Here is a 23,212-nt window from a genome sequence, read left to right as displayed (position 1 = left end):
CAATAATAACACTTTTTGAATCGAGACTTCTAGCAGCGGATACTCATTTGCTCCCATGTACCTACTCAATTTTCGAAAAATGTTAACGTACGGCTAAAAGTAAAGTAAGCTTTACTGAGCATTCCCACAGATGTCGAATACCCACCGGCGATCAATCGTATACCCGGGCCAGAGGCCCAAAGCTAGGTCCTTACGAAACCTCTTCACTACAAACTAGCAAATTGCTCGCCAGAGACAGGTATTGCGATCGGATCAACTAAGGTATCCGGTCTTATGGTTTCTGTTGTTCTCGTATTGAAGGCAAGTCGCCTTGTTCCTGCGTTAGTTATTAGATTGCCTTCATCCTAATCCACTACTTCCATTGTCCACATCGGCTAGAGTCAACCTCGCTAAGTGACACTCTTATCCTCTGAAACCTTGAAGCAGCATGGCCCTACAATCAAGAAATTTAGTCACTGAGAATGGGGAGAAACTCTCTGCAACAATGAGCCCAGTCTCCCATTACGAGCACGCAATGTCTACGATAGTACAACCCCTGAGGCCTTTGAAGAGCTTAAATACGTTAGACAAGGGCGGAAATAGTGACATATCCAAAAGATAGCCCTCGCTGGAACAACCGGTACTGGCCTGTCCCTTAGTTCTGGCTGAGCACTGGCAAATTCAGGGCCCCTCGGAATTATTTCTAGGCTGCTCTGTCACTGGGTCTATCGCTTGTAGCGTTGCCCTAGCGGTTGGCGAAATGGGTGTGCGCTCATATTTCGTTGCTATTCTAGCTGACCTCGTCACTGCGGCCGTTTTAGTTGATTTCTAGTCCTCGTCCAGTGAAAGTGGCCTCTGGATAACTGTGTTCGATATTATTATAATTGTATTAACCCTTGTTTTTATTCGAGTTAATAGCGAGCTCGAGTTTTCTTTCGCTCTTCTTAGAATTTCCTTAATTGTCGGCTTTGACAAGGGAAGCCCGCGAAATTTTCCAAGGGTTAGCGGGCAAAGGCTACTTTGTGAGTCTGGCTATGGAACCCTGCGTCAGTGAAGGCACAGACTAACCTCGGCAAATAGGAGGCGTCTCAATTCCACGTGCGGGAAGTCGACAGGACTCCTCCTGGTTTCATTCAGCTAGCTGAATGCAATGAGGTCTTAATCTCCTAATCCAATACTGTCATTTCCTTTCAAGCACGTCCAGAAATCGACGGCGTCTTCTCCAGAAGATTCTCGACGACGACGACCTGACGTACATCGAACATCTGATGCCAACGGAGATCGATAACTTAGAGGTTCATTGTGCTGATGCGCAGGACGGATTGGAGATACTCAAGCGTGTCATAGACTGGCTTGGTGAAGATCCCGTGGTAATATTAGGATATCCCCGTGAATAGACTTGTTAACTGACGAAGATATGGACATAGCCGCTAATTATGAAGTAATTAGTAATCGGCCGTAACCGAATGTAGGTGGCGTGCCAAACATGCCACAGGGCTAAAATCACACGTGCCGGGTTTCCAATAATAATCACAACAAGATATTCTACCCCTTCCAACTTCGCTACATGAATTGTTCGAGGACAGAGGTTCGTCACTCGTGCTTGAGTCTTATTGTTCCCTTCGTGGCACTCACCTGCGCTGCTTTCTACTGCTCGGGCCATGTCTGACAATTACATGCTAATCTAATCCGACTCCAGAGTGACGCCATGTCTTAAGTCCCATCCACGACCAACGGTCTACTGATCAGAAATCGTCGCTTGGACCATTAAGAAACCATTGGCCATTGGTCAGCGTACCCAGTAACGAAGATAGAGAACCGATGGGCCTAAATGGTTATAGTATCGGATATCATATCGTGTACTGCGTCAAAAAAGGTCTCGTTGGCGATCAGGCCGTAGATCGACTTTCGAAAAGAGACAAGATGTGAGTCCAGATGACATGCACATTTGTTGGTCGGCTCTGCACCTATTACACCTACATTGATGATATCTGGACAGAAATGCGATGTAGTACAGCATTCACCCAGTAATTCGCAATTACGGCAGCTGTCGAATCAGTTGCTGGATGAACATGGCTGCAATGACATCGATACACCAATGCCAGTGTTGCAAAGCATCATTGTTGATGCTCCGAGCGTGCCACCCTGGCCAGACACATTGCCCTCCAGGCAAGTCTTTGGTGTCTCGACTGGAAATGATCTTTTTGTGGCTCGAGAGATTTCAAACCATCTTTTTAATGCTTACTTCTCATCTGTACACCCTGTCTGGCTAGTAATCTACAAACCATTGTTCGACCGTACAGACTGGGAATCACTTTCGATTTCACTCCCTGAACCTATTGTGTATGCCATATATGCGATTGCTGCTTACTTGGAACTAGATATGGAGACCTCTTGGATCTCCTATGTGAGCGAGACGCCCCTTCCCTCTCTGTTCTTCGAGTCCGTATTACTCAACATTCAACGAAATGGGGATGGAGGAACGGCCACTGGACCGAACGCATTCCATCCCCTTCACTTACTACGGTCATCGGCTGAGAACTGCCAGGCGCTTACAATACTAGCCCTACAGCAGCATGGATATACACCCAGCGATCAACCGCATATATTATGTGCAGCCTTGCGTCGGCTATGGCAATCGAGCTTGATTTGAATATTGCCAAAAGTGCCGATGAAGATCCAATTCTTGCTTAGGTCTCATCTTGAATCTGGTGAAATCTCTTTATTTGAGACAAGATGATTGCGTGTGACCTAGGAAGACCGGCTTCACTGAGATCTAAAGACTCAAACTCTCCGCATCCCTCGACGACAGAATCGGATGAGCAGCAACGCCTGTAGTTTTGGATGTCCGATACTGTATCGTTAGCCACGATTAAGTCCTGCACGATGTCTGGATTTCACACAGCAGATAATTTGACGAAGATGATGGAAAAGGTTGCTCGGCAGCTGTATTCTGTGGAAAGCCGGAATGATATTCCTGTAAACCTTCCAGCAGCAGAGCAACTACGAATGAATCTGGGGCAAGAGTTGAAAGACTACTACGCCTCTCTAACCGTTTCTCTCTCTGACGTCGGCAGGGTTATTGCAAGGGTAAAGACGAGAGACAAATCGGGTGTCGGCGCGCGTTGTGCATAAAATGGCTCTCCATTCTTAGAAGCAACTGGAAACATGCGGGAAAATCTAAAGAGAGGTTGATGCAAGGTTTGTTCTGCGCCTCCAAAATTCCCTTCAGTCGCAACTCCCGTTGTACTTGTCTCCCGCTAAATTCCAGCATAAGATCTTGATGGTGCAAGGGGAAGCTAACTGGAGCTAGATGCTCAATAAACTCCACACGATCAAGCCCAGTGACGCTTCCACATCTCGGAGGAGCACTGCGTGCTCAAAATCAGTCTCCTTTAACATCAAGAATCTACTTGGCCAGGTACAATAGACGTCAAGACACTGAGAACGTCTCGGCGAATGATAGTTTCATATCCTCCTCAAGCATCGATTGTGCCTTCCCCAATATATTGTGTGGCAGTGATGACAAGTTTTACTCCCTGGGCACTGATTTTCGAGACTTTTTAGGCAATGGTCTGATCAGGGGTTTGATCAACCATCTCAGTACTGAATTGGACACGTTTGACTCTAGACAGCTACATTTCGCATCGATACAAACTATTTGCTCGCACTGAGATGATCGGTACCAGGCTTGACGGAAAATATGGAGAAGATGGCTCCATCGGTGTCTGAGAGGTGCTCTGTGGTCTTACATAATCTGGTACCCTGGTAATCGCAATCCACCGCCCCGATTCTGAGACAGGTTGCCACCCAGACTATGGCTAGATGGTGCAATGATGAGTCTCCGATACCAAGCCTTTAGTCGGATGCGCTGTGCGGAGGGCCAATATCTGGGGACGGAAAAGGAATGATCGTCCAACCTAACCCCGGATTCTTGGTTGCGCCTGATGGGGCCGAGATGTTGGGGAAGTGGGGCCGGAGCCTAAATAGAACCCTTTCAAGCTCATCAGAATGGGGCTGCATCCTTGAGGACCCGTTGAGAGAGTCGGGGAAAACCAATTAGGGTCCCTGAGGAGAAAGATGCCTGTTCCATTTGTGGCTAGGCATTGACTCATAAGAGGGTCGGCAAGAAGCTCGAGTCTCGATTCTTGAACTTCCTCTGTCCCAATCTTCAGACATCATTACCTATCCCAACTATTGACATCGGATCAAGTGATCGAAGCAGCCAAGATGCCTTTCCTCGGAATCTTGGAGGACACGAAGCTACCTCACATTCCTGGTACTGTCATCCTGGAGGAGACTGCGGCACAGTCACAGGAGATCACCGGCGGGCTCAAACACGGCACAGGAAGCAATGTTAATGTCGTTTTGGTGCCTCAGCCATCAAACGATCCCAATGATCCTCTCAACTGGCCGCAGTCAAAGAAACTCACTGCTCTCGGCATCACATGCATTGGAGCCGTTCTCTACGCCGCTGTCGTGAGCGCGATGCTGAATGCAGCATTCTTCACCATGTCAATCGAGATAAACACCACAATTCCCAAGCTCGTCCAGGCTTCAGGATATCAAACGCTAGTCATCGGTATCACAGGACCATTGTTTTCTGCCTTGTCTCGAAAATGGGGAAATCGGCCAATATTCGTCTTAGCCTCAGTGATGTGCCTTGTCGCCAATATCGTTGGGTCGTGTGTCAATAGCTATGAAGGGGTCCTGGCATCGAGGATTCTTCAGGGCTTTGCTATCGCCCCGTATGAATCTTTGATCTTCACTTTGATCAGCGACATGTTTTTCGTTCATGAAAGAGGGCTCTATGCCTCAATCATAAACTTCATCCTGGCCGGCATATCCAACTTGACCGGTGTTGTGGCGGGGCCTATTGCAAATAATTTGGGCTGGCGCTGGTTGTAAGTTATTTCTGAGTTGGGGGGGACTGAGGTGTAAGCTAATCAACTTCTCAGATACTACTTACTTGTCCTCTTCGGTGGCATCCATACTATCTTTCAATTCCTTCTTGTACCGGAGACCGCCTACGTGCGCGATCGGCGATACGAGATCGATGAAGCGAAAGACGACAATCTTCAAGACCTTGCCGCCATCGAATATGAGGACAAACTTAAGGAAGAAAAGGCCAACATGACCGCAACTCACAACGAGCACGACAATGAGGGTGCCAAGATCTCACAGACACCCTCTCGCGAGATCCCCGTCCATAAAAAGAAGACCTTCCGCCAAGAACTTGCACTCTTCTCGGGCACGTATTCGAACGAGAATTTCTTCCAGCTTCTCGTAGCACCGTTCGCAGTCATTGTGAACGCAGCTGTCGCCTGGGTTTTAGTCGTCAACTCCATGCATGTCGTGCTTTACGTGGTCATTGCGTTTGTTCTGGCTCAACTATTCGCCCCGCCACCATATCTGCTCAGCCCAGCCACCATCGGATACCTTTCACTCGGCCCCTTTGTCGGCGGAGCCATTGGCTCCATTGTCCTCGGACTCCTCTCTGATCCTATGATCAAGTGGTGTGCCCGTCGCAACAAAGGCATCTACGAGCCAGAATATCGTCTCATTCCCTGCACCGTTGGTATTGTTTCTGGGGTCGGTCTCATACTCTTTGGATACCTTGTCTCTATCGGAGCTAGCTACTATGCATGCGCCGCCGTGCATGGACTGATGCTCTTTGGCGTCATGTTCATTGTCATTCCAACCTCTAACTACGCCCTTGACGCGTACCGGGGCATGGCGAATGAGATCTTCATCGCGAGCATGTCTATGAAGAATTTCATTCTGTACGGGTTTGCATACTTTGTCAACAATTGGACCGCGAGTGCGGGCCCGAGACATTGTTTCTATGTGTGGGGCGGTCTCGCCTTCGCTCTGTTTGCCACCCTACCGGTTATGTTCGTCTTTGGGAAGAAGTACAGAAGTTACTGGGCACGAAACAATCTCCTTGAGAAATGGAAGATCAGGACTCATGCAGATTGAATATCCTCTTTGCTCAGATATCTCTGAAAGGAAGTTGACGCCGTCTGTACGTGCAATGGAAATGAAATCTGGTTGTCCGGCCACCATATGGCCGATAACCTCTTCTGCGGTCACGACTCAGCTATTACCAGCGCATGCAAGCAAGTGAATGCTCCAAATTGATCTGAATGTTGCGGAATGTATTGCGATGACAGAGTCTCTGAGCTCATTTGAGTCATTTGAACAATGCTTTATAAGGACCATTCCAATAAGGAAGCATATGTAATTGATGCCAGCACTACCACAGCCGGTTTGAATAAGCGTATACGGTACGCGTTCCCCTTGTATCTTGCGATCGGTGGATTTCCCACGTGGACCTTATGTCCGACGCTCGCCAAATCTCGGTCTAAGTCTCCTAGATGACCGGGTCTTGACTCTTGACTCTCGACTCAATGAACGAGCCTGCGTCTCTCCAAATGTGTTGCCCCAAATAACCCCAGCTCAAAGGGTCTCGTGTGAAACTTGAGACAGATTTTCGTGGGGCGTTTTTCTACCTCCGAATACTCATCCAAGCACTGCTTTGGGCATAAAATTATCACCGCCTCTGTTTCCGGCGCCGTATATGCTTTGAAAGATCTATGGCCGATATCACCTTTTCATATGTACACTCGGACAATTTTTGACTGAGTTGGGGTATGCTAAGTAGGAGCACCATGTCGGGGAGGTCACCCACCCAGGCCTGGATGGGTAATATGATGGTTTTGGAGGTTTGATCGGATGTAGTACTATGTATTCTCAAGCAGATCTCCTTTAAATATCCTGTAGACTTGTATCTCCATGTTTGCGGGCAAGCAAGAGAATCCCGCAACCTGTTCATTTCAGGCTGTCCAGAAGCTGCAAATGCATTGACGACAGCTTGTGGAACGGTCGATCCATGAAACAAGGACAAAAGATTCCCAGCCAAGTGATGTCATCTGCTATAACCCATCTCTCTGTCTAGACATGAGAGCTGATATACAGTATGTGTGCTGGCTCCTGCGACTTCGTTTCGGCGAAATGACCTTGTCGTCAATCCTCGAATGCCATATCATGTCAGTCCACTGTCTCCATACTCCTTTCCCTGTGCCCGCGATACCTTGACGGCAAGAACGAAACTTTTTTCATATCAGATGAATTTTCCGCGGTGAATCCGAATTGACCGTTCAGGGTGCAGGTTTCCTGGCGTATACGACAGCCATCTCATGAATGCCATGTAATTTCTTGTCTCGCAGATCCCGTCTCATCTTCGCACAGTGTACGGTAACCTCCTCGACCGTCCAACCAAGTATTCCGGTGAAACCACGCAAAGACCAATTCTCCAAGCCGATATCTATATGAGCCCGGCACCATAAGCCCAACTCTTTCAATTTCTTGTCCTTCGGCCACGGCCCGATCGGCCATTTGACTGGCCGCTCCACCACGTCTTCAAAGCCGGCGTCCCTCATCCATCCCGCCATTTTCTGATACACCAAGACTTCTCGTTCTATAATGGCGAAAACTTTAAGACCCCAACTACCCCATTCGCCCATTGGGGTTTCAGGGGTAACAGTCCCGTCCTCGCTCGTAAATCCGGGTGAGAATTCTAACTGCTCTATATACCCACCTGGTTTCAGAACTCGTAAACACTGGGTGTAAAATCTGGGCCAGTCCTTGATAGAACCGAAAAGGCTGCGGATGTGAATGTAGTCGACACTGTTTTCAGGGTAATCCCATTCGCCCTCGGCATCGTCGATTACAAACTTACAATTGGGCGGGACCCATGAAGGCTGAATGGGCGAGAGATCTGTTCCAATCACTTGAGCTGCGGGGAATTCGTCGGCAAAGTCTATTGCCCAGATTCCAGTGCCGGTACCAATATCTAGAGCCATGTGAATGTGCGGTGACAAAGGGGCGAGGTGAGATTTGTTATCGAAGGTCTTGAGGCAGAGCGCATGGCAGATATCGAGATGTTCCTGGGCGATTTCGTCGTTCGGCTGATAATACTGCAAGGTGTCGAATGCATGGTAGCGTCTTCCGTTCTCCACACGATAATTTGTGATAAATGTCGCCAAGGAGGTTGTGTCGGTATTTCTAGAAGAATTGATGAGCACCTGGTCCGACATTAAGACAGTCAATGCTACTCACGCGAGGGAACCTATGGCGGAGTCATTGTCATCGACCGGCTAATGAACTGGTCAGCAGAGAGCTAAGCGCCAGGTGATACAAGCCTACATTCTCATCGATAGCCACGGGTTCATCGGGAGCATTGAGTTGGGCCATGGCTTACGAGAACTTTGCAAGGTTGGCAGACGTGAAAATCTAGAACTCGGGCAATCAAGGCAAACTCCAGGCAAGCTCGGATACTTAAGCGATGGTCTGAGTAGCGTGGGAATGAAATGTGATGGCATTGCATTGAGTGGGGTTGGCTGCATGAGTTCCAGCTCTCCCCGATGCGCCAATGCAGAATTGCGCACGATGACTGGGAATGGCAAAGTCCTAGCCACTCCTAGGCAATGACGGAAGACATTCCTTGGTCGGCACGGACCGAGAACGCTCTCCTTCATTTCAGACACCCCTGTATGGGCACCTAGGTACTCCGTGCCTCGTAAAGTACATGTTGAACATCCGCATATTGACAGGACATCCACATGGGTGAAGCCTAACCAAGGGCGAGCTACTGGTGACAGACTAAGTGCGGAGAAGTATATTTATCAAGTCGTAGTGGACTCGGCTGTGCGAAATTGTCGGGATTCACCAGAGTTCATCGGGAACCGCGGCGCTGCAGTAGAATCACTAACAAATGACGTAAACCTTCCTCAATAGCGTGGAGCACTGACACCTTCTGCTTCTTTGTGCCCCTTACGGGGTACTACTGCTAGACTAGTAAGAGTATAGATGTGAGTGAAGAACAAGGTAGGTTTAGAGGAAACGGAGCCAGGTGCTATCTTGCGGTCGCTGATCGTGACATGGCAGGGCAGACTTGGAAAATGTGACCATTCGAGAGATCTAAAGCATGTCTTCTAGCCATGATACAAAGTTTACCAACATTTAGATTCAAGCTTGCGTGATCTCTGATTGCACATCCTTAAGCTCCCATGAAGAAGATTCCACATCGAGAAGAAAGGGCTGGGAAGGTGTGCCCATCAACGCTCCTCCATGGTTGGACTCGTGCCGGTGGACTGCTTTCTTGCTAACATGAATCCTTGATATTGACCGGGGAATTGAATCTGTGGGCGAAGCACTCTAGATCTCGCCTTTCAAAATAAGCTTGAAGTCATAGTCCGACATTAAGTCCCACTGTGTTTGTATCCGAAGCAGTCTGGACTGATACAAAGTGTGTAAGGCCGCGTTTCGATGATGAGTGATCAGATCTCTGGTCGCGCCTCCAAAGAATTAGATTCTTGACTTATACTGCTTCGCGTCCACTTAGATCTGGCGACGTGATACTGCGCGAAGATAGTTAGGAGCCTTCCCCGCCATTCATCCTGAATCTTCTCGCTGGTCTTTCTGCTTGTCGCCTTGGAGGTGCCATTCAATAAGGGGTGTGCTGCAAGGAGCCTTTGTAGCTCTGGATAGCAATCATAGAATTGTCATTGGAGAGATGGGAGGGTTTGCATCTAGACGGATTGCAATCATACGTTGGCAAAGCTTTCCATCTTCAGGCAAGCTAACTATATAACCTGTTTCACTCATGATCTTTTCCCATTCATAGGACATATGAGAGGGAGTGCTGCGACTAGAAAGGTAGAAGGAGAGGGACGGGGAAAACTTCCCTTGAAGGGGCCTCTGCGCAAGACCGCTCCGAACAAAGCCAGTACTAAGCGCCGATAGCATCTACCATTTTACAACATAGCCAAAAATAAAGAGTGACCACAGTAGCCCAATTTTGGTCAACCCAATCTCAGTCGAGTCCACCGCGGGACCAATTTGATGGGTTTCGCACCCTAACTTGCGAATCATAGCCAACGAAACGTCCAGAGATAGATGAATACCATCTGGAAGCAAGCAATGCCTCTTCTTCCAGCAGGATCAACGAGTGTAGTGATGGGTTTCACTTGTTGCAAGCAGAATCCTTTTTGAGGCCTGACGCCGACAACGGACATTTATGTTGGGCTTTTCGTGTCTTCGTCGAGTTGTGGCAAGATCTGCTGCTGCTTCTAAGGCGTGATGCTGAGTCGTAGGTGCAGGAAGTGGAATCTTTGGATATTCTCTTCCATGAGTGGTTTGATCGAGACATGATGATCTTTCACAGTGATGGAAGTAGGTTGAAGACTTAGTTCTGTAATATCATTGATAAGCAGCAATAGTGCATTACTGAATCTGGTATTAGGGTCGGTGTAGTTCATTTCCTTGGACGATATAATTAGGGGAAAGGTTAGGCGGATGCCCATGAATCTTCACGGCAGTCAGTCTACCTTTCAATCGCCTGTCCCCTTCTCCATTGCAAAATCTAGCCACCTGAGTCTGTTGAGCTCTGTGCGCTTGTTCATCGAGTCTGAAGGCCGTCTTTGCCATATCCGGGACTCCAATCGGGAATCAATTTCTTAAATTCCTCGCTATCGGCTAATGCCTGACCCATAGATTCTTGAATGGACATCTTGAGATAGACGCTTATATCACTGCCACGTAAGTCCATTCTAAAGTGGACTGCTGCAAACTGTGCTCGAGTTTATTTTCGATACTTTAGATAGTACTCGGGGTCCGTTCTAAACCTCTCCTTTTCTTTCTCGGAGTAGCGATGCTCAGCGGCATTTGGCTCCGTGGCCTCCGAATCAGCCTCTTTATTTGGTAAGCTAATACTAAATCAATCAACTCCGATGTAAGTGTTGTTCCGCGTGAATACCGTGACCACCATCTGAATCGAGCTCGATCCAGTGCCGAGGACTGGCGCTTTCTTCCCCTTCCAATCGATTAAGGTGTCGTAGTTAGCGGAGTACGCCAGAGCGCCTTTAAAGTTATAGAGACCTTTAATTACTAGCTATTTCCACTTGTTAGCTCTCCCGACCCCATTAATGATAACGTAGTATGTATCGGTAAATTCTTTACCTCCTTTCTTCGCGTCCACCGTCCGCTGACCCTTATCTTCATTCTACGAAGCACCCAGGACCTCGACATTGAATCAGATAAACTGATCAAACTGGTATTTCTTCGCAAATCTTCGAAAGACGTCTGGATCTCATCGTTGAACGAGAAAAATCTACTCCACTCCGCATACGGCTCAAAAGGGGATGTGTAAGTGTGGGCGTGAACGTCGCAAGCATATCCAGGATACCTGCTTCAATTTGATAATATCATATTCGGGAGGAGATAAACAAATATCTTCATGGGAATGACGTACCTGATCTCCACCAAGTGTCTCCAATCGTAGGATCTTTCGTAACAGATTAGCTCATAATTCTCTACAAGTTGCGGAGCAAAGAATGAAAATGCAGCGACACCGCCCGCTCACAGCCATCCCACCACTACCCGGTCAGCCAAATCAAATTATAACCTCAACCGACAAGCTTTCCCCATGCCTCTGAGCGTCTCCATCTCCCTCAGTTGCCTGCACTTCCTCCCAAAAATTTTCCGCGGTCATGCCAATATACCTGCCGTTTAACCTGCTCTGGCCCAGCATTACCAGTATCTCCGCTAGCACGGTGTGCCTGCTTGGCCACCAGCACACTTCCACCCTCCAAACCTCAACCTAGATCAAGTTCCGGCCCATGCAAATGCCCATACGAATCCTGGTGCTCCTCGTCCTGCACAAGTGTAGACTAAACCAGGCACAACTTTTACAACCTCTCAGACCCTCAAGTTCAAGAATTTCGAGGGCCCAATGGTGAGCGCATGATGGTGGTCACAGATCATATGAGCGTACGAATCCATTTCTAACGAAACGACCAGTCTCAGCCCCACCAATCATAGATATTCCTCCGCCAGCAATACCGCTGCTCAGCCAGCTTCATCGACATCCCACACTGGTGCTCCATTAGCTACTACCCATGATCTTGCCGGGCCTATGGCCACTGCACGGGCCTCCTCCGCAGCCCTCAGCACAAACAAATGACTCCTGAGGCAGCAGCACGATTAGTTCGAGATGACCAAGAACAAAGTCCCGGCTTCTGGAGGAATCCATTCTACCGCGTCAAGCAACGCGCAGCCTTGTTCTTGGCAAGGTTGATAAATAGTGTCGGTGAACGACATGTCAGGGCCAGGGAGGAGGCGAGAAGAGAAGCACAGCGATTGGAGGAGAAAAGACGGCGAGCTGCAGAGGAGGCTGCCGTTGCTTCGCAGCACGATGGTGGATGGCAGGGGCGGTGGCCAAGGCGATGGTGCTGCTGTTGGAAATGAGAAGTACCCCTGAGGCCAAGGTTGATGGACCTAGCGCGACTGGCAGGAGAGAAGCTGGATCATTATTGCCGTTGTATAAATCTAGTCAATCCGGAAGAGGGCACAGCCTCAAGAATTGACGCCTCAGCCAAGAGTCGGCCGAGTTCGACTTCACATTATGATTTGATCATATGTTGGGGTGACTTCAGAAGTGGGTATGGTTATACAGCGCGCACCAATCATGTCCTAAGGCTTATCGAGTAGATACTATCGCAGATTACCACATCATACTTCCACTGCAAGTGGATGTCATTGTAGAATGCGCACCAATGACTAGATTTGGGCTAATTATGCCTCATCACCGAAGGGCTCTTCTACTCATCCGGTTTTACATTTCAGCCTAGGTCAGTCTAATATAAATTGATGCAACAGTAACTCTTCGTTTGTTTTTTGCATTTTACAATCTTTTGAACGACTTGTAACTCCAACGCTCATTTTGCCAACTCTAGAGTTACTTCTATGCTCTGTACCATGGATATCTTCAAAGGACTCTTTGTGGTATTCACGACGATTGGTTGCGCAACTGCCTATGGATTTTTTCCGCAGACTGTGGAATTGAATCTTACCGAATTGGTAGGGTGTTTGGTAGTCCGACAAGCATTTCTGTAACTGACCTTCTTGTTGCACTGCAGGCCGCACTCCCTCTCGTATTCAACTTCTCCGAGTCCAACAGCCATTTTCCAAATGCCACGAACTCCTGGTGGTCATGCAGCTTCGTAACCTGCAGCGATGAGCATCAATATATGGTACTGTCTCACTTGGTTGAGTTATCAGAGACCCAGACCATATACCGTTCGTCTATCCAGGATGTCACCAATACTTCTTATCATCGGCATTTCATCGAATTGGTGGAAGACCCTGACGTGTTTTCTGGAAGTCAAGATGGCGCATTTAATGTCTCTGCTGATGGCTTTTACTTCGGTTCCACAACATCGGACAATTCTATTTCGCAGCTTCGGACCGTTAGTACTTCGCCAGATGTCTCATTCGACTTGACCTTTGACCTTTCGGCTTCAATCCTTTTTAATGGTGGGCTCGGTGGGTTGTTTCAATGGGGAGGCTCTCAAACCGCTGAATGGGCCATGACATCCGGGTATACCTCAGGGAGCATCATCAGAGATGGCCAAAGTATTGAATTTGATCCGGAACGATCGTTCACTTGGTATGATCGCCAGTGGCTCTACGGTGACGCGTCGGCTCTCAATTGGACCTGGTTTCAATTGCACACAGACTCCTCTCGTGATGGTCCCGGAGAAAAATATTCAATCTGGATTTACGGAGGGGATGTGGACCAACATCAATTTGCTACCTTTCATTCGTCCAAGAGGGTTGATACAGTGCTGGCCGTCAAATCATTCGAGCCATTTGGCGAACCTTGGCAGTCTTCAGTGACAAACAATACTTATGAACAGCACTGGAAGCTCATTCTACAAGATGATACTATGCTCACCATTGACAGTATCCATGGAGATCAGGAGATATTCTCTGGAACCGCCGGCGCGTATGAAGGATTTGTCGAGTTCCACGGCTTTGATTCATTAAACAGAACTATCGAGGGCTTTGGATTGGTTGAGATTACGCCGGTTTAATCATAGTTTGGTTGGCGATGATAGAGTGTGTATGGACAACCCGGCCTCTCACGTAGGCAACTTTGATTTATGTGCCACTTTAAGGATGGTCCATGGCCAATCAGATAACTTTAATTCTGCCCCATAGAGGCTCAATCTAGCACACTTAATTTTCTTGGGCAATGTTTTGGTGCAAAATTCTTGTAACAACTCTCCAGTTAATATCTTGCTCCTACCGGGTAGCTGCCGAAACTCAAGTATCGCTTAAAACCTGCTCCCACACCAAGCACCGGAGTAGTTCGGTACCTTCAAATATCTCCATGCTGTAATCTCATGGCATAGAAGTATCATTCTAGGAAGGTAGGATCTAACGGCATATCCAAGATATTACATCGTAACAACGGACACATCGAATCATGATCGAATCATATCATTCCTAGTCAGCCTAGTCCGCGTCATCATCTCAAAATTTCTCTTGCTGCACAGCATATCGCCTGACGGAAGGATAGTCAGCCCTGTTTTGGAATCATTCCTTGCCGCATAATTACCAACTCCAGGCCAAAAAGGTGCATAGTGCAAGTCTAGCCATTAGTGATCACCGTGGCAGGCTCGTACTACATGGTCCTGTTTAATTGATCGAGTGTTTGCCCTCCATATTACGTGTAGGAGTTCGAAGTTTGAGCACGTCTCTTATAGACTGAACGGTGGTGGAGATCTTGTCAGAGTCAGTTGGTCCAGAAGCACACAAACGGGCTTTTGCCAGAAGGCTGAGGAGCAATGACAGTTTGATTTTGGAAATGGTGCCTCGCTACGACCGGCGTCGGTTTACAAGCACCCTATCCCATCCGCTGCTCACTTAGAAAGCCCACTTTCAAAAATATGATTGATGACATCGTCGAGAGTCTGTAACTGTTTTAATCCAAATTCAAGGGGCTTCCATGCCACTTTGGAACTCTTCTTCACATAGACAAAAGCACTGTGAACAATAGCCTGTCGTGCCACTGCACACCCAATAGGAGTGTCTGGTTTTAATAGCTGAGTTTCTCGTGGAAAAAGGGTCGCAAGTTTTGATAGCAAAGCTTCAACATGGAGCAGAATTGAGTTCGATGTGCAATCTAGCACGGCCAGGAAAACATTAGGATAGCCCCGATGACACCCATCGTTGTCGAAGTCATCTTGAAATTCTCCGCTTGCTTTTCTAAGTACAGGTTCGAAGTCATCATCGTACCAGTTTTGAATGGTTCCTTGCATTGTAACAACCTGGCGAAGAACCCTTAATGCCCTAGTCTTGATCACTGTCATGTCAATGCATCTAGCCTTTTCTTGCTCAGAAAGCTTGATAACGCTATAAAATAAATCTGGGACATCCATAAGGATATCAGTAAAACGCGTTTGGAGGAGTCCACATGAACGTGGAATCTGGGCGCCTGTAGTAGCTAGCGAGCCGGTTAATTGTCGCCATTCTGGTCGTGATAGAAAACATTTCTCACAAGCATTGATGTCTTGCGCAATGAATAAGTGTCTTTGTGATTCCAGCATTCCCCTTTCAAAGGATGTCTTAAACCTTGATGGACCAGATTCCTGGATGAGAAGTTTTGAGCCTCTGAGGAGATTGCTCCACTGCCCTTCATCCGTATTCAGAGTGAGTTCGCAACACTGAAGGATCAGAGATGCGCAAATGGTCTCAGACTGAAGACGGACTAAGGGCTCCTCTAGACAAACCCTGAGCGAGTTGAGGCTTCGGGCATACCGTCGAAAGGTGATTTCTGAAGGCTTCGATGAAGTTGCGAAAGTATCTTTGTAGATAGAGGACAAACAAGATATTGCATCATCTAGTGCAAGATTCCGACCAATGTGGCTAGGGATGAAGGCGAAGAAGTTTCCGTTCGATCTGAGTGGAAGTAGAGACTGGAACCTAGGGTCTTTGAGAATCTGTGCAAGAAAGGATGCATTGCCATCTTCCGGTGATGATATGGACCGAAATATGTCCACACGGAAAATTCTCCGTGCGGCTGGTTCAGAAAGCGTTGGGAAATCTGAGTAGGGGCTGGGGTGAGTGCAATTTAAGCTGGTGTCTGCTTCGCGGAGTATTTCCTCAAGTACATAATTCTTTTTCCGGTAAATGGACAACAATCGCGAATTTTCATCCATAAATTTCCATCGCTTCTCATATCCCGGACACTTGGTGCCAGCCAGAACGCATGCATGGCATTGAGGGCGCTCTTCGCCACACTAAAGTCCCGGTTAGCTCGACATTTGTGAATAAGAAATTGCAACCAGCTCAAATTTGGTCATCATCTCTTACCTTCTTTCTCCTCTGCCTGCATTTCTGACAACCGGTACTACTCAGCGCTCTCACCATAATGAGGTCAGGATTGCACTTTAGACTTCTCTATCGCCTAATTTTCGAACTCTATGCCTGAATGGTGATTATGAAGTCTGGAGACGACCATCATTGGTATTCCGCGAGCCAAAGATCAACGGATCAAATGCTTATTGAAGATTACGTTAGCGCTGCGGACTCGGGTGGCCTTACCGGAACCAACGTCTACGTAAGGCTTGTTCGTTGATCATGTGATTGACAGGTTACGCACCTACGGGGAAAGGTTGAAATAGAAAATATGAAAGCATCCGCCGCAACGTTGATGTTGATTAAGGAGCACATCAATCTCAGGCTTCGTGTGAAGGCGAGCGCTAGTACTACAACTTTACCACGATTTCGGTGCTAGATGGTTCGATGTACCGGCATCAGCCTCGAATTATTTTCCAGTAATTAGACTGGGTGCTTATGATCCATGTGATAATAAAAGCTTTGGATCCGGCAAGGTACGAAAGGAAGAACTAGACTTATAGCAAGCCCTGTCTCTAAGCGAGAATGTCTTGTGGGGCTGGTCGACCCGTCTCGTCTTGTGAGGATGGTTGCTGGCTTGATCATGCTATTTGTCCTATTTGTGGTCTCAACTCAGACGTCGATTAAGTTTTACCCTTTTTCCGCAAATCATGGTGACACTGCCTAGCTGGGCCCCTCCCATGGATGACCAGAGCGTGGTCCGTTTCGTCATGCAGGACACACATCTCCGTTCAGGTCTCGTGCTCCACGATGGTGTTGACCAGAGAATCTCTTTCCGTAAGACCATATCTTAACAAACTGATCGCCATTCCATCGACCACAGCAAAGCGCTACGCGCCGTTTATTCAAGAATATCTTCCATCCATCTCATTCTTTTCTATCTCACCAGCCTCGTTTCTGTCATACTCAAACAGGTCGCCGCAAAGCCCTCACCACTGCAAGTGTGCTCTCTAGCTAGGGATGTCGTAGGTTTCGTACCACTGGCTACGGCGCAAGTCGTGGGAGGAGCCGTTAGGCTTTAGGATTGACGCAGACAGCAATGAACTACGGACAGACAGAACTGGAGTTAAGAAGGGCAAATCAAGAAATGTTTGGGCCAAATTGACTGAAAGTTATAATTGCTAAATGGAATGCCGTGGCAAAGTTGACAAGGATGCTTGCCTCGTATATCTGATGGTTAATCACATCTTGAATCTCCGATGTTGGCGTTGAAACTTGTGTGCCCAAATGAGGCCAGAAAAGCCGGCGCCGATAGATAATTATGACCTTAGTTTCCCTTGCGGCGCCCATGCTGGTTAGTCACCCATCGCAACGTCATTATTATTCGCATAGTCTTTTCTATGAACATGGGTTCCATCCCAAGGTCATCTAAATCCAGGATGGAAAAGACTATGGCCGAAGCTGTTGACGAGACTTACCTCTTGATTCCTTTTTTTGGGAGGCTATCGCAGCCACAGCCAGTTTCTGTCTTGAGGCTGGGGCGCCCATATTTCTAATCAACCAATATCATCATCAGCATACGGATCCTGCATGAAAGGCTTGGGCGAATTGCCAGAAAAGGTATCCCAAGAAGCTTTTGTTCTCGGGCAAGGTTCCGTACAAGCACACTGATGCCGTGGCCCACGGGTCCTAGGACTAACAATGGATGATAAACAAAACCATTGCAGCTGAGAGGCTTAGTCGTTAAATGAAGACGCATGACAAAGAAATTTCATAGCTTCTTGGGGGATAAGTCAGCGTACCGAGAAAAATGCTCAAGAAGCGGGCTAGTCCTTCGCAATCACACAGTAGTGACCATGTCGAGGAGGCTATGCCATGTTAGCGAGGAAATGTGAAGTAGGAAGGCTGGCCAGAAGGTGCTTGTGTAGGCTACAATTATCCATATTGGAATTGCGCTTGAGCGAATCTGTGCCTCCGGGCACGTGTGCCCTTGCTTCACGGGCCATAATTATCAAAAAAGATACTCTGTTTCAGTGATGCCGAGTACAATACTCGGCCCGCCGGAGCAAAAACATTTCGGGTTGATCGGAATGAAGGTCGACACCCCTCACTCACATCCTTCTTTCCTGATCTTCTACATGAATCGATAACACCATTGAGAGGTGGTCAGATTTCCTTTTATGAGTAGCTTTCAAGAAACACGCGCTACAGGTTTTGACGAGGTCTTCATAAAGCTACATTTTACTAGACTAGGATGATGCTGTAGTTGAAGCTCACTTTGGCTGTGAGCCTTATCTTACTCTCATAGCCTGTACAGCCCTTTCACCGCTCTCAAGACGAGCTCCAGCGTGTCTGAAGAATGTTAAGCCCACTGGTAGAGCCTTGAGTTCCTCATTTTCCAAAAACCCGGAAAAAAGGGGGACGAAAGTAACACAATAATCATCGAGAGTTATATATTTTACTCAGCAAGTTGACTGTCAACTTTTGCTCAAGACTGATAGGAAGCTTGGCGGCTGACAAAAGGTGCACTTGGAACTTTCATGACAATCATCGAATACTAGTATAAGTTTTACCTTGCGACTACACTGCTTACTATCCCTTCCTTCTCCCCTTCAGATCACTCACGTGAAATTTCACTAAGACCCTCAGTGCTACGTTGTTCTAATCTGAAACTACTAGCTCAGACATCTGCCCCTTGTCACTCGCACCCGCCGACCTGTAGCCTCTCCGCCTGTCTATCCTCAAGTTCAAGGCCTACCTACCATCTGGGCTTGGGTGAAATTGTTCCCGACATCATCTCCGAATAGGGTGGCAACATTTTCTAGAGGAAGACCTTTTGCGGCGGGGCAGTGCAAGATGATAATGCCGGCGCAAACAACGCCGGGACAAATGAAGCAAAGGTAAAGCTTCCAAACCAATGTTAGCAAACGCTGTTGTTGCCACTTGGAGGGGGATAATTGTTTGCTAGGCTGATGGCAGCTGCTCTGATAGCGACATCTTTGGTACGTATGTGAGTGGGGAAGAGCTCGTTGATAAAGACGTAGTGAGTGCCGCCAAGAGTACCGTCAAAAGAGAACAAACACTTGCAACATGGCAACACCGGCCTGAGAGCTGCAGGATTCGGATTCGCTAGAGCTTCCACGTGTTTGCGTATTCGGCCACTCTGGCTGCCTCTGCCGCCAGATAGATGAGACAGGCTATGATACCTCCCGCAATGACGCGGGGTCGAAACGCCGCCTGGATGAGGACGACTGCGGCAATTGGTCCACCCATGGACGTCGTGATACATCCACCGAGATACACAAACTGCTGCTCAACGTGCTAACCTAATAAACCGTGCGAGGTGGCACCATAGTTATCAATGACGAGCGGGCCAAGGTTTTTGAATTGAGCACATCACGAAAAATGTCATGGTGCTATGCTTGCAATAGGAAGCCTGGATGAGCCTTGGAGCCCCGGATGCCTGAAGATGCTGGTCGAGTTCGATTTGCCGCTGGATCTGAATACAATTCAATACGGGCATCCTGAGTAATTAGGATTGAGACTACAAAAAAGCCTCTCTGCCTCTTCCAGCGGGCCGTTCAGGACCAGCCAGCGCGGAGGCTCGGGGAGGAAAATGAGACAAGAGTAGTACAAGACCTGGCGTGCGACTAAGGGCAAATTGCATTCTCCACACGTTGTTCGAGACGTGGCGAATTTAGTAGACGCCATATGGTACCCATATCGAGACCATTTAGCCGACAACAATGGCAGCGTTATTCACGCTGACTAGGGCGCCTCTGATACTAGGTGGAGCGACCACGCCCACCTAAACCGGACTCGCCGCCAGCAGCCAGGTAGCACGAGACTCCAGAAGAGAATCAGAATGTGGTGAACATGCCAACGTCTTCACTGTCCGCAAGCCAGGCTGCAGGCACCATGTAGGCCACGATGGGACCGGCAATCCTCCATTTGCGACCCCAGAGGTCGGAAAGAAAAGGAGACGAGAGCGCCCCGATGAATCCGCCGACGAAAAAACGAGTTAATCAGACCAACGAGTTGGTGCCCACTTTTCCGGCTTTCTAAATAGTGGTAAAAGAGGGCTGCCCTGCGGCTGCGGCAATAACACAGGCATCATACCCAATGGTGACGACATGCTGATTAGCGTCAGGATATTGCAAGGTCGAAAGTGCCGGTCGTGAACGTGCTCGAGGTGAACGATATAGTCGGATGCCATTTGGATCCCAACTAGACGTCCATAGATTTTCCGCCTGCACAGATATCTGTACGTCTTATTCATTGTGAGATTAAGACTAATTGTGTGGCGTCTCAAATTTGGTATCCTTGAAGGGTTAGACGAAGCCTCTTTCGAAGAAGAGGCAACGGCTGTCCCAGAGGACAACTATACATACATGCCCAGCATTTTAATGCACGACGGCCAAAGATGGCGATACATGTTACACTTTCTCCCCATAATGTCTTCCTCGCATACTTTTCTACGGCTCCACGAGTTCCGCTCGGCCCACGAGGCACTTGAGTCTAGAGCCTTGTTTGAACTCCATCGTCGACTTTTCTCACATGGATTCATTAGTGCACTTTCGGGTGGGGCTTCCTCGATTTGCAGATTAATCAGTAACCTTTCACCCGGTGAGTGGTAAAGTTAACATCAGTCTAAACCGGTTAGACAACGACCAATGGCCCGAATCTGGGCCGAGGGCTTTATGTGGAACACCGCAGCTGCTTGCAGCCTTCGGTTCGCAACACGGGCTGCGCCTTTGGAGACGTTGAGCACGCCGAATACTATCCCAAACCAAGACCGAATAGCCAGCCGAAGCACTTTCCGAGAACACAAGGATAAGCAAGTACATCAGCTTATATTTTGCCCTTGTTTTCTCCGTTACAGGCCTTCTCGCGGGCACGAGTGACTCAGCTGTCGGCGAAAGATTAATATAATCCGACATGAAAGCTATAGTTCTTCAAGGACAAGCAGGGAAGGCATCTCTGGTTTTCGATCGCCCGTCTCCTAAATTGCGTCCAGGCTATATTCTTGTTTACGTAAAGGCGGTTGCTCTGAACCCAACAGACTGGAAGCATGTTGACCTCGCGAACGAAGCGAAAGGTACCTTGTTTGGTTGCGATTACGCTGGCATAGTTGCTGAGACTGGCACTGGATATTCCACTGACTGGAAAACGGGAGACAAAATTTGTGGCTTCTCTCTCGGAGGCAACAAATTGCAACAAGAAGACGGAGCCTTCGCGGAAACCATTGTTGTAAAGGCTGATGTGCAGATGCGAATACCGAATCATCTATCCTTCGAAGAAGCAGCAACAGTACCAACCGCTATTCTCACCTGTGGACAAGGCCTCTTCCAGGAGATGGGATTGACCTGGCCCAAAGAAGCCAGTGAGACCAGTAACAATGAGCCTATCCTAATATATGGTGGAAGCTCAACAACAGGGCTAATGGGAATCCAGCTTGTCAAACTGTAAGGACCACTTTCATTTATCCCTTATCAAAATGGGTTACGTCTGACAGAGTGCGGTAGGGCAGGTTATGTTCCTCTGACGACCTGTTCTCCTCATAATTTCGAACTGGTGAAGTCCCTAGGAGCATTTCCTGTTGATTATAAGGACCCGAATTGCACCGAACAGATCAGGCAAGCGGCGGGCAATAATCTCAGACTCGTCTGGGATACGATATCAACACATGAATCCGCCAAGATCTGTGCTAAGGTCATTGACCCTGGCGGTATTTGCGGCACTGTCCGCGACGTCGCCTTCCCCAGGACTGGTGTCCGAAAAACCAGATCATCAGGGTACACATCGACAGGAGAGCCCGTTGAGAAACCCGGAATGTCACTTCCCGCTCAGCCCGAACACTTCGTGTTTACGAAAAAATGGATGAAAGAGGCCGAGTCTCTGTTACAGCGGAAATTGATAAAGCCTCCTCCGTCACGGGTGGGTAAGGGGCTAGAGTGTGTACTCGACGGTGTTGACCTGCTGAGAAATGGTAAGGTCAGTGGCGTAAAGTTGGTTTACACGCTGTAATATGCTCTAAACTAGAAATATTGAACATCGAGAAGTTTGGGGTTTGTGCATTTAGAAAATCGAAGGTTGCTGTTTATTTGACAGGACGCATCTAGTAAAATCACGCTTATGCCGGTTCTGGCCATTATGAGCTTTGATGAACATTGCTATGCGTATTGCTGTGAATCGAGGACCGGAACTGCGGATCGTAATACGAGCAGCTGTCAATAGCAGCCTCGCCGAAGAGCAGATCTGTGAACCTTGTAGACACATATACTTGGTGTTCTAGCTCTTCGAGACTCCATAACCATTGCATCCGAGGCTTTTACTCAAAATACGAATCAGGCGATTATGAAAGTAAAAGGTCACCTTGGATAGTTGAGATTCGGAGATAACATAGCTTTAATTTTGGCGGCAACTGCATCAAGACGTTTGGTCAGTACCAAAACTTGGTTGACTCCATATAAGGGTACTTGAACCAACTACGCCAGCCTTTAACCACGAGCAATATCAAGGATACCGATAGTTAGATGTTATGCAGACCAGACGTAACAAATTACATGTAGAGCTATAGTATGACCTCAAAGTCGTGTGAAATGGTACGCTAGCCGTAACTTAAGGCTTGAGCTACTCCACGATCAAATCAACTACCCATGTTACAAATGAATCCGAGCTTGCGCACCAACGGCCCTTTGATGTTTCTATGTCAAGGTCCAGCTGCCTGCAAGTGTCGACTTTATCGGCTGTTACAACGCAGTTGGATGCCAGTAGGCCACTTTCACTGGCGCTTGCGGCCGGTAGTGGCGTTTTCGAAAGAACGAAAAGACCCGAGATGGCACGCCGTTCGCATTTCGTTTCGGCACAGCCTCGTAAGGGCCGGTAAGGCTGCACAGCCATGGTCTCAATAGTAGAAATTGATCCAAACTTTGTAATTCAGACTGTCGAAGTCCCATTCACTAGTGAAAGACGTCATTGACAACCCTCACGATTAGGCAGCCGAAAAATATTAAAAGCCGTCAAT

At 48.0% G+C, this 23,212-nt stretch overlaps 7 protein-coding genes across 7 annotated transcripts; 3 read left to right on the top strand and 4 right to left on the bottom strand.

The window, feature by feature from the left end:
• Nucleotides 1–4,209: 4,209 nt before the first annotated feature.
• On the top strand, nucleotides 4,210–5,958 carry A1O9_11747 (uncharacterized protein; the record flags this gene model as incomplete). Its single annotated transcript, XM_013399257.1, has 2 exons — nucleotides 4,210–4,883; nucleotides 4,938–5,958. The coding sequence occupies 2 exons, from the start codon at nucleotides 4,210–4,212 to the stop codon at nucleotides 5,956–5,958; spliced, it is 1,695 nt and encodes a 564-aa protein (XP_013254711.1).
• A 1,181-nt stretch (nucleotides 5,959–7,139) lies between these two features.
• A1O9_11746 (uncharacterized protein) lies at nucleotides 7,140–8,235 on the bottom strand (the record flags this gene model as incomplete). Its single annotated transcript, XM_013399256.1, has 2 exons — nucleotides 7,140–8,066; nucleotides 8,188–8,235. The coding sequence occupies 2 exons, from the start codon at nucleotides 8,233–8,235 to the stop codon at nucleotides 7,140–7,142; spliced, it is 975 nt and encodes a 324-aa protein (XP_013254710.1).
• Nucleotides 8,236–10,929: 2,694 nt separating this feature from the next.
• Nucleotides 10,930–11,070, bottom strand: A1O9_11745 (uncharacterized protein; the record flags this gene model as incomplete). Its single annotated transcript, XM_013399255.1, has 1 exon — nucleotides 10,930–11,070. The coding sequence occupies one exon, from the start codon at nucleotides 11,068–11,070 to the stop codon at nucleotides 10,930–10,932; it is 141 nt and encodes a 46-aa protein (XP_013254709.1).
• A 2,000-nt stretch (nucleotides 11,071–13,070) lies between these two features.
• Nucleotides 13,071–13,916, top strand: A1O9_11744 (hydroxyneurosporene synthase (CrtC); the record flags this gene model as incomplete). The annotated part of the gene is made up of 1 exon (XM_013399254.1): nucleotides 13,071–13,916. One exon carries the CDS (start codon nucleotides 13,071–13,073, stop codon nucleotides 13,914–13,916), a length of 846 nt encoding a protein of 281 aa, XP_013254708.1.
• Nucleotides 13,917–14,747: 831 nt separating this feature from the next.
• Nucleotides 14,748–16,222, bottom strand: A1O9_11743 (uncharacterized protein; the record flags this gene model as incomplete). The annotated part of the gene is made up of 2 exons (XM_013399253.1): nucleotides 14,748–16,117; nucleotides 16,201–16,222. 2 exons carry the CDS (start codon nucleotides 16,220–16,222, stop codon nucleotides 14,748–14,750), a joined length of 1,392 nt encoding a protein of 463 aa, XP_013254707.1.
• Nucleotides 16,223–19,149: 2,927 nt separating this feature from the next.
• Nucleotides 19,150–19,458, bottom strand: A1O9_11742 (uncharacterized protein; the record flags this gene model as incomplete). The annotated part of the gene is made up of 2 exons (XM_013399252.1): nucleotides 19,150–19,267; nucleotides 19,328–19,458. The coding sequence occupies 2 exons, from the start codon at nucleotides 19,456–19,458 to the stop codon at nucleotides 19,150–19,152; spliced, it is 249 nt and encodes an 82-aa protein (XP_013254706.1).
• Nucleotides 19,459–21,123: 1,665 nt separating this feature from the next.
• On the top strand, nucleotides 21,124–22,212 carry A1O9_11741 (uncharacterized protein; the record flags this gene model as incomplete). Its single annotated transcript, XM_013399251.1, has 2 exons — nucleotides 21,124–21,650; nucleotides 21,711–22,212. 2 exons carry the CDS (start codon nucleotides 21,124–21,126, stop codon nucleotides 22,210–22,212), a joined length of 1,029 nt encoding a protein of 342 aa, XP_013254705.1.
• Nucleotides 22,213–23,212: the final 1,000 nt, after the last annotated feature.

Source organism: Exophiala aquamarina (genome assembly GCF_000709125.1).
Source record: "Exophiala aquamarina CBS 119918 chromosome Unknown aczIA-supercont1.19, whole genome shotgun sequence".
Classification (NCBI taxonomy): Eukaryota; Fungi; Ascomycota; class Eurotiomycetes; order Chaetothyriales; family Herpotrichiellaceae; genus Exophiala; species Exophiala aquamarina.
This window is presented reverse-complemented; position numbering and strand designations above follow the sequence as displayed.